Source organism: Dromiciops gliroides, chromosome 3 (assembly GCF_019393635.1).
Source record: "Dromiciops gliroides isolate mDroGli1 chromosome 3, mDroGli1.pri, whole genome shotgun sequence".
Lineage (NCBI taxonomy): Eukaryota > Metazoa > Chordata > Mammalia > Microbiotheria > Microbiotheriidae > Dromiciops > Dromiciops gliroides.
In genome coordinates, this window is record NC_057863.1 from 296,319,105 (window position 1) to 296,328,660 (window position 9,556).

A 9,556-nucleotide genomic window follows, 5' to 3' on the forward strand; every position below is an offset into this window, starting at 1 on the left:
GAGGAGCCTAAGGGACCTTAGTACAGGATATGGTGGGAGAAGGAAGTGTTAGTGGAATGCCACTTTCTCTGCCCTCCCAAACTTAAATGCCTATCTCTGGCATATCCCATTCCAAATGAATGATGAGACTGGAGGGGTAGGAGAGGGCAGACTTCTCTCACCAGCTCGGATACCTTAGTAGCTCTTAGTCCTTAGATTTCAGAGATCTTCTACACTCCCACCCCCACGGGAAAAGACGCCAGTATGGGGTTTGTAATGGGGTTCTCTGTTTTATGGTTAATAGAAATTTTCTTGAAATTTTTTCTTTTCGTTTAGTCAGGATTCTGCTTGTCTCCCTGCTTCCCCCCTTCCCTTCTAGGCTGCCAATTGGATGGTATACGAGTAACAGTACCATTCTTCCTGTTAATGAACTCTTTTCTAAGTCATTTTTTCTCATTTGACCCTTCCATGGAGCAGAGGCAAATTGCGTGAAATTACCTCCAAGGATTACATTTATTACTGGCCAATGAGAGCTCCTCGCCTTGTTTTACAAACTCTTAATCCTATGTCATTCTGATGCTGCAAACAAGCCGGATCCAAGGCCTCTTATTCTTTCAACTTTCTCCAGCTGGAGGGACCTCATTCTGCACTTAATATTCTCCATAAATATCACACGCTAAAGACCCCCTGACTTCCAGCAAGTCCATATTAAACATGTGACATGTCACGCATGACAAACTCTGAGTATCTTTTCAAAGCAGCATTAAAAGCAAAGAAACCAATTTTCTTCTCCTTCCAAACCTCCCCAAGTGCTGAATGATGGGGTTTGGAAAGAGCCACTGGAGCGTACTTAGGGGGATTTTATGAGATTTTCCAGAATGATTTAATCTTATTGTGAGCATTATTAATGAATGGCAACCCAATTTGGCCCTAATATCTGGGAACGAGGTTACAATGCTGGGAGAGCCTGACCCCCTTCTCCCCAACCCCCAACCTTAAGCAAACCTCCTCCAAGATAGTCTTACAATCGCCAGGAAATATTGTGCCTGGCAGGAGCAGGAAAGAGCCTGGTTCCTTGCAATGCTGTCTCCTTTTACGTCCAAGCAGAATACCACACCATCTGCTGTCCAGTTTAGAAGCCCCCATACAGTAATTCCCAGGACTGTTGTCCCTGGAATGTCTCACAAAGGTGGGGAACAAGTGGGTATGGGTTGGGGGAGCATGTGAGAAAAAGAGATGCATGGTCACTAAACTCAGATTTTCAAGTTAGTTGTTTTAGGAAGGCGGAAAATTTCAAGCAGCAGCAATTAAGTAACGTTATTATGTGTGTATCAATATACACACCCCTGTGTGTATGTGCATGTTTGTGTACACACGTAAACCTCGAGCAAGGTGTATCTTTATCGTGTGCTGCTTTGATCTTGGCCTTGTCAAAGTTGGTTTATAGTGTGAGATGCATTAACCTTCGGGGTCGAGGTCGCCACATATTTGGCATTTGACTGTCTTGGTAAGCGAATTAGTGGATGGGGCCTAACGGGAGAAGAGAGGCTCACCACCATTCTGAACTCAGTGCCCGAAGAGGGTTGTCTCCTCAATAAACAAAATTGTGATTCATTTAAAAAACACATTGAAAATGAGGGAAATGTAGAATCCCTTTTAAATATCACTTGGGGCAGAGAGATCTTTAGAGCGGAAAAGAAGTTGAACATAGGAAATTATAAATGTGTAAAAATTCACCACTTTTAGAGAGAAAATGTGGTTGTGTGTATGAGTGTGTCTGTGTGCTCATGAGCATGTATAGATGTCTCTGAGTTGGTGGGGAGAGCTTTTGGTGGGTCTAAAATAGTGTTTTGGAGAATAGAATTCCCTCAAGTAACTGCATATTTAACTGACAGTATATTAAACACATACACACACACACACACCCATATAACCCACTACCTGGGGGAAGAATAGGGAAGCATTTTTCAAAAAGGAAAAGTCATGTTGTTCCTGGACGTTATTAATAGTCCAGTTTGAAGCATATATATATATATGTATATGTATACACACATATATATTTACTTTAAAGAAAAGGGAGCGATTACCACTTGCACATTAAGAAATGTCATTCAGTCATTTTTATTCATTCTCCTGAAATCTTCGTAAAAGCCCGAATCATACTTCTACAAGCAGCAATTTTGTTAATCCAGGGGGTTATTACTCTGGTCTCTTATTAGGATCTACACTACTGCCAAGCAATCCTATAACCTTCTCAAAAGAAGTTTACCTCCCTGTTATAGAACCAGTAGTGGTATTTATACTGTGCAATAATTAGTGTATTACTTGAATCCACTAACAGGTTCATTTTATCTCTGCACAAAACCTCTAGTCTGCTTATAGAAAGCTTGTGCCTCCTTTGGCGCCGTTAAAGTGGTGAAAGAGTGAATGAAGGCTGGTAGCACTTTCTCCTTTTGCCTCGCCTTAATTCCCATCTCTTTTTGCTCTCATCCAATTAGTGCAGTGTATTAAGCGGTTTATCATCTCATAGTCAGCTATTGAGAGAAACAAGGCGAACACTTTGCAATGGAGCCTGCTCTCCTTTGACACCCTCAGGTACTTACATATTCCACTGTGCTATGAATAATAGAGGAAGAATAGAGCGCTAATTCCCTCATCAAAGAATGCCTTGTCTGCTGCTTTGCTCAACAACACCATTCTGATCAAAAGAAAAGCAATAAAGCTTAGCATAACAAAACGAAACCTACTTATTAGCTTAGTGGTTAAATTAATGCAGAGCCGCTGCTATTCAAAACCAAGGTTTGAAAACAGCCTCCAACAACCTGATAATGCTGCCTTCGGGATGAAGGAATTTTAATCTGAAATTTGAAGCTGGCTCAGATGAGTTAATCTATTAAACAGCTATAAGGAACCTCCACGACAAACCGTTCAATTAAGAAATATTTAGGTGATTTGCTGGAAAGACGCCCCCCCCCCCCCAAAGTAAGAGGAAAAGATGGTTTCAAGTTTGGGGCTGGGAGCAGTGCATTTAGCAGCTCAAGGGGAATTTGTCCAAGTCTCAGAGGGTTTATGGCTAGGGTTTTTGTTTGTTTGTTGGTTTTGGTTTTTTGGTTTTTTTTTTAAATAAAATGCAGAACACTGCCTGGGAAATCTGACTTGTGGTTTTGGTATCATCCCTACCCCTTACCACCTCTTCCCTCTCCCCAATGAAACCTGACAGGTCATTCTGAGAAAATTCTAATGCCTGGTGAGACATAGCTGAGGTGAAGTGGAAGGGGGGGAGGGGGTGGTGCTTCTTTTTGTGGCCGATCTTCCAAAACATTCATCTGGGGACTTTGATTACCCCAAGTCTAGGGCAACAGTCACAGGATCATCTAAATTTACTTCTTATGGAGCAAATTAAAATCAGAGCTGTTCACTCTCCCAGTCTCGATCCAAGGCAAAAGCCAAGAGTTTCTCATGCTCAGAGCAAAGTACCTAGAGGCTGGGGAATAGTTAGTTGCAAAGACCCTACTTTGCCAGGAAAGGATTCGGGATTCTCCTATGGTCCAGACCTCCTTTTCCAAAGGAAATTTCCAGGAATTGGGAGTTTAACTCAGGCTCCACAAAAGCTCGGCAAAGATTTGCTGCCAGTCTGTCCACTTTCTCTCATCCCAACTTTACCCTGTGCAGTTGGACCCAACACAAGTCAAGAAATAGAAAGCCTGTTGAGATCCTAATCTACCAGCAGTGAAAAAGAAGGACCCTGGGAACAGTTTTTACTCTCTGCCAGGTTTCTGGAAGCTAAAAATCATTCAGCTAAGAAATATGTAGGTGATCGGTGAAATAAAAAATTGAAATATCTTTTGGGCCTCCAATACTGGGCAGGTAGGGTAGCCTTTGCATACAGTAGAAACTTAATGTATAGGATTAATTAATATGATCCTGGTCTACAAGGAGCTTGCAATTCTGTTGGGGCATAAATCCTTGGAAGAAGACTGAAGATGGCTGACAGTCATTCAGAGTACTTTGCATATGTACTTCTGTATTTGAATGTCCAAAAGCAACCACAGAATTTAGAAACCCGGAAAGAGGTTCTCCAGGTGAACATCTAGGAGACAAGATCCATTTGGGGCAAACATATTGAGAGATAGAGATGTCCTGAAGTGGACAATTCAGCTCTCTTTTCTGGCTTGAATAATAATATTATATAGTGAAAAACCCCTTAATACCTGAGCTTTCCTAACTTAGGCTGTCCTACAATCATGTGGCCACTGGATCAAAACACTTGAAATACCCGGACTCTGAGAGTGCAAAATAGAGACTTTTTTCTCGTCAATCCTTGTGCAAGCCTTTCTAGAGTATGAACTTTGCCTTGGAGTACCAAGTTACTTGATATTGGTGTCACAGGAACCTGTATGGGAAAGCATCCCAAGCACTGGATTTTATCTGCTATAGGAACCAAGTAAGCACCCAATGCCCGGATTCTCTTACAACACTCAGAATATTAAACACACATAGACATCGGCCTCATCTTTCTCTAAGATAGTGGTATAGAGGGTTTCCACTTTTTAATCCCACAACACCCTCCCCCTTCCCTTTTGTCACTGGTAAGGAGTTAGCAAAACAGGTTTCCCTAGAAAACTTTATTTCCTTCTTCAAGAAGATAATCTTTCATTTTTAATAAACACACAGTTTTATATATTTTAAATTTTACAGTTTTACATGGAGGAAAATAGTCTGCAATCTGTAAACTTACTAATAAAAATAAGAAAAGGACAATACAAATGACAAATCTTTCCTGGGAAAGGAATTGCTCTGAAAAAGCCAGCAAGAAAAACACTCTCAAAGTGAACATGTTTATTGTTTTTCATCAATATTCATTCAAAGGAGATCAAACCAGATAGTCTCAATTTCTACTCCTAAGCCTTCAAAATTTTTAGAAGTGTGTTTAGGCGTTTATGTGTTTGGGATCTTTGTTCTTCGCACTCAACTGTCTTAAATTAAAAAAACAAACGGGGGTTGGGGGGAGAGATATGTAATTTCACTAACAGTGTCAAACCTTAGGTAAGTGTTGCTATTAGGCTCCGACCTGGATGCAAACTGAAGGGGTGGGGAAGGAAGCTTCCCACCCCCAAATATCTAATTTGAAAAACCTGTAACTCTCCCCTAGGCTAAATCCAAAAGCAGGTGGTAGCACATTAGAGAAGCATTTAGGGTTGGTATTGTTTTTAATTGGTATGTTTCTGGTGGGGAAGTTGATAAACTGTGAAAAGGCAAAACATTAGTGCTCCTAGAGAGACCTCTACTAACCTCTCTTCCGGAGAGCACCTCGACTAAATACCCCGGAGCAAAGTCTAGGATCACTTACATTCCAGCAACTCTCACTGGGAATTATTCAATTAAAGTAGCAATTCCCCTCTTCCTCCACCCTCCCCCATCCCAGTATACATACGTCTGGGGGAATCCACTCTTCAGGTGCTCTAGAAAGGCCTACAGTCTCTTAAAGTGTCTTTTTCAAGTGAAGTCAAGGTTGGTTGTTGTTTATTTTTTAACCCGAAGGAAGTTAAAACAATTCTCCCCTCTCCCCCCAGCCTTATGAATATTCTCTCCAAAATGGGAAAGCCCAGCAGAACAGATGCAAAAGAGACACTTTGGGCTACTGTGGGGGTGGGGTGAACGTGTGGAGAGGGAGACACGAGATGATTTGTAAACTCCCCGCTCCCTCCGTCAGTCCTGGGATTCCCTAAAGGGCTTCACAGTGCAGTCTGAGAAGAGTTTGCTGAGGCACACTTCCGAATAGCCACTCCAGGACAAGAACTGCTCTGCCGTGCTCTTTAGTTTTTTGTACGTCTCACTGTCTGTGTTGGAGAAGAATTTCTTCAATATGGCTATAAAATATAAAATAAAGAAAAAAAAAGGATTAAAAGACCAAGAGATACAGATTTGCAAGAAAATCCAATATTCTGAATTACGCACATGCACAGCTCAGGACTCCTGAACTTTCTGACTCAAGTTCAGAGTAAGAGCAGCCACATTTTCATTCTTCTGCTCTAATGGCCAACCCAGCTCTGAGACCCTGAATGGGGAGAATGCTGAGCTCTGAGTCCCAGCTGATGCCCATCAAGTTGGTCACTCCAAGGCAGACAGACAAACAAACACACACCCCTCTCATTTGCTGAGGGCATCGAGGGTCTGTCCAGGCAAACCTTCTATCACTGTTCAATGTGCAGGTCTACACACCTGTGCAGATGCAGGCAGAGCCCAGGGGCACTCAAACATACATATCATTTCAGAAGTAGAAGGGATGAAGCAGATAAACATTTCTCTACCCAGGAAGATAGTGGCATTCAGAGGCCCTTGTACTTCCCTCCGCCAAGTTTAAACAGAGGCATTGGCAACTCCATGGGGATTTCCCTTCTGTTTTCGTTCTCCCCAACCCTGTTTTCTGGGTCAGGTCACTTAAGAGAAGTTCATTTCAACTTCTCTTCTCCACACCCTCCCTTCCCCCTTCCCAGTCTGGTGCCCAAATACTTCAGGATTGTAGTCACTGCCAACTCCCCCACTCTCGGCCCAGAGGCTGATTTTCCAACTTATCTCTATCCCCCACCACTTGGGACCTTCCCTCTAGCTAACCTACTCCAACCAAAATAAAAATTGCTCATGTACTTCTATGTCTGCTGTTTCTAAGATTTTCTTTTATTTAAAGGTAGGAGGAAAGGATGCAACTAGGGATACTAAACTTGAAACAAGCAGATTGATTACTTACAGACTGCTTCCACCCCACCTTAGTTATTCGAGAGGCAACCAGTGTCACCACTCAAAGCCTCCAGCATTTACAAAATCACAGACCGAGAACTAAAGGGTCTCTTGGCAGTCATCTGGTCCAAACCCCAAACAACTTGTACGAGGTCAGAAGGAAGAGTTGGAATTCAAACTCAAGTCCTGGAAATCCAAATCTAACATTTCCATTTATACCACCAGAATCAGGATTTTTCCTGCTTTTCTTAGGAGCAGGACAGATTTAGCAGAAAGGAGGCAGCTCATGGTACCCTACAACTCTCAGCTGCAGAGTCCCATTTTATTAGCTCTAGAACCAGATAAATATTCCCAGGGCCATTTCTGCACTCACACACACTTTGAGAACACGTCTCCACTCCCCCCAAAAGAGTTCACTGGATTTAGATTAAGGAGGGACTTTAAGGGGCATCTGGCCCACCTCTTTCCTTTAAGGGAGGAGTAAAATGAGGCCCAGACAAATGAAAGGAAATGGAAGAGAAAGGACTGGAGGGAGTTTGGGCCTCCTGGGCTGGTTCACCAATCTCAGTGAGGGCTGTAGCTGTGCACTGACTGAGCAGCCACTGGAGAGGAAGGCTATCCATGGATAAAGAGGCCATAGGAATGGATGCAGACGATGGGAAGATCAGAGAAGTGGTACATGAGAAGTAAAATTTAACTGAAATAGTACATCCAGATAACTCAAAACCAGTTTCCGGGTATTGCTCCCTTGATACACATAGCATTGTGGACAATGACCTTTTCGAAACAGCATCAATTGCCTTTTGCAGTGGGGGGGGGGGTGTGTATTCTGATTTTAATGTCTAAAAGGTGATGAGGTGGGGAAGAGTGCTGACAGGGGAAAAAAGTAAGAAAAGGAACCCCATTAATTTACCACAGGAAGATATCATTTAGAAATTCTAATTATCAGAGCCTGAGAATATAATGCCTGGCCACTACCAAAACCTGACTGCAAGCTTTAGCTACACGGACCACAATGTGGTAGCCTTTGAATGACACAAATGCATCTGATAACTGGGGAGAACAGATTTAAAGAACTGCAGTAATACAGAGCAGGGGAAGATGAGAGAGGACACAGCTCCTGATGTGTTTACCTCCTTTGCTGATGGGATATTGACTTTTCCCACCAGGTTGGTTAGAAAGGGGACGATTTACGAAGCCACACAGCAGAGACAGAATGACAACCAGTATCACTCTGTGCTCTTCTTAATAACAGACAACTGTGACCATCACCTATCACACAGCCAGTCAATACCACCAAAGCACTGTGTCATACAGGTAAGAGATGCAAATAAAAAGCTTTCTTTCTAAATGAGAATTTCATCAATAACATATAGCACAGCCTTCCAGAGAACAGGGCTGGAATAAGAGATTCAAATCCCTTGGGTTTTGCTTTTGTTTTTCTGGTTGTATATATTTTCAAAAGTAGTCCAGCAACACAGGGAAAGTTTAATATCAACTATCACTTTCCCCCTTCAACACTGTACCCAGTACTGAAAACCCTAGTACAGAATACAAAGGACAGAAACCCCATTTTCCATATTTTCTTTTTTGGCTATCAAGACTCCATTGGGCCTCCAAGGAACAAGATCCCAACACAATGATACTGGATGGACAAGGGTCAGAGAAACCATCTATAGCTGTCATAATCAAAACCTAATGAGGATTAAGGGTACTAATAAATAATCTCTAACTAATGTCAAGCTATTAGAAATTCTCATAAATATAAAGGACAAAATACTTTCTCATACTTTAACAGATATACATACATATATACACATACACACAAAGAAGAATGTAGTCATCATTTGAAGACTAAAGCATTATCCTTATGTATAGAATTTATTTATAAATGTAAAGACTAAGAATGCATTTTCCTTTAATCCGGTGCTGCTGATAATAGAAAGCTTCTCTTGGGTTTCCATAACAATTCTTATTATATATGTTCTTCTTACTGTGACTTCAAAGGGGCAGGGCAAGAGTTAATCTAGAGGCACAGATTAACCACTGGAGACAATGAAAGATAGATGTTAGATTTTTAGATAATTTCTAGACTCCCCCAAACCTCAAAATTATACAATCTACATTAAACCATTTTCTGTATGAGATATGACATATAATTGTGTAATTGTGTACAAGGATATGTGTACAAGTTGGGTTTAGAGATGCCATGCAAAGTAGTACATCAGATTTTATAATGGTTCTAAACAAATGAACACTCTTTCATCTAAACGAAACTACTTGTTCCCCCATATATCATATTTCTATCTTTCAAAGTCAGTGGACCAGAAATCTCTTTTCATCAGCTTGCTTTACTTTTTGTAAAATCTTTATTGGACTTAAAAGACAATGCAATGAATTAGAAATCACAAGGGCAATGAAATTTTAACATCACCCACTGGTTATTTTATTTTAATTAAGGTAAGCTTAGGCACACAGGCAGCAGCAGTCTCTGTTCTAAATGTCTGTTTCATTTATTTCTGTGCAAAGGTATGAAACAACAGTCAGTCATAATTGATTCTGTCAGGTGTTATACAGTCAGTCATAACTGTCTCTGTGTAGAGGTGTGTCAATTTACTATATTTGAATTAAATATTCTGTCAATTATGAAATCAGGTAATAATTTAAGCAGACTTATTTTTTTTTCAAATTGTATGGCTCCCACCTTTTCTAATCCATAGCCTCCCTCAATGTCACCCTAAGCTTTGTCATACTGAAAAGAATGTAAGAAGCTGCAGGAATTCCAAAATAAAAGACCCCACTCTATGAGTCCTTTTATTTGTCTCCAATAAATATGAAT

General features: G+C 41.2%; 1 protein-coding gene across 2 annotated transcripts in view; it reads right to left on the reverse strand.

Moving 5' to 3' along the window:
- Nucleotides 1-4,942: 4,942 nt before the first annotated feature.
- POLA1 (DNA polymerase alpha 1, catalytic subunit) overlaps nucleotides 4,943-9,556 on the reverse strand; it is a 345,895-nt gene continuing 341,281 nt past the window's right edge. For both annotated transcript variants that reach the window (XM_043997404.1, XM_043997405.1), the window contains exon 37: nucleotides 4,943-5,849. In XM_043997404.1, coding sequence (XP_043853339.1) covers nucleotides 5,689-5,849 — 161 coding nt within the window. In that variant the 3' untranslated portion in view covers nucleotides 4,943-5,688. The remainder of the gene's footprint in view (nucleotides 5,850-9,556) is intronic.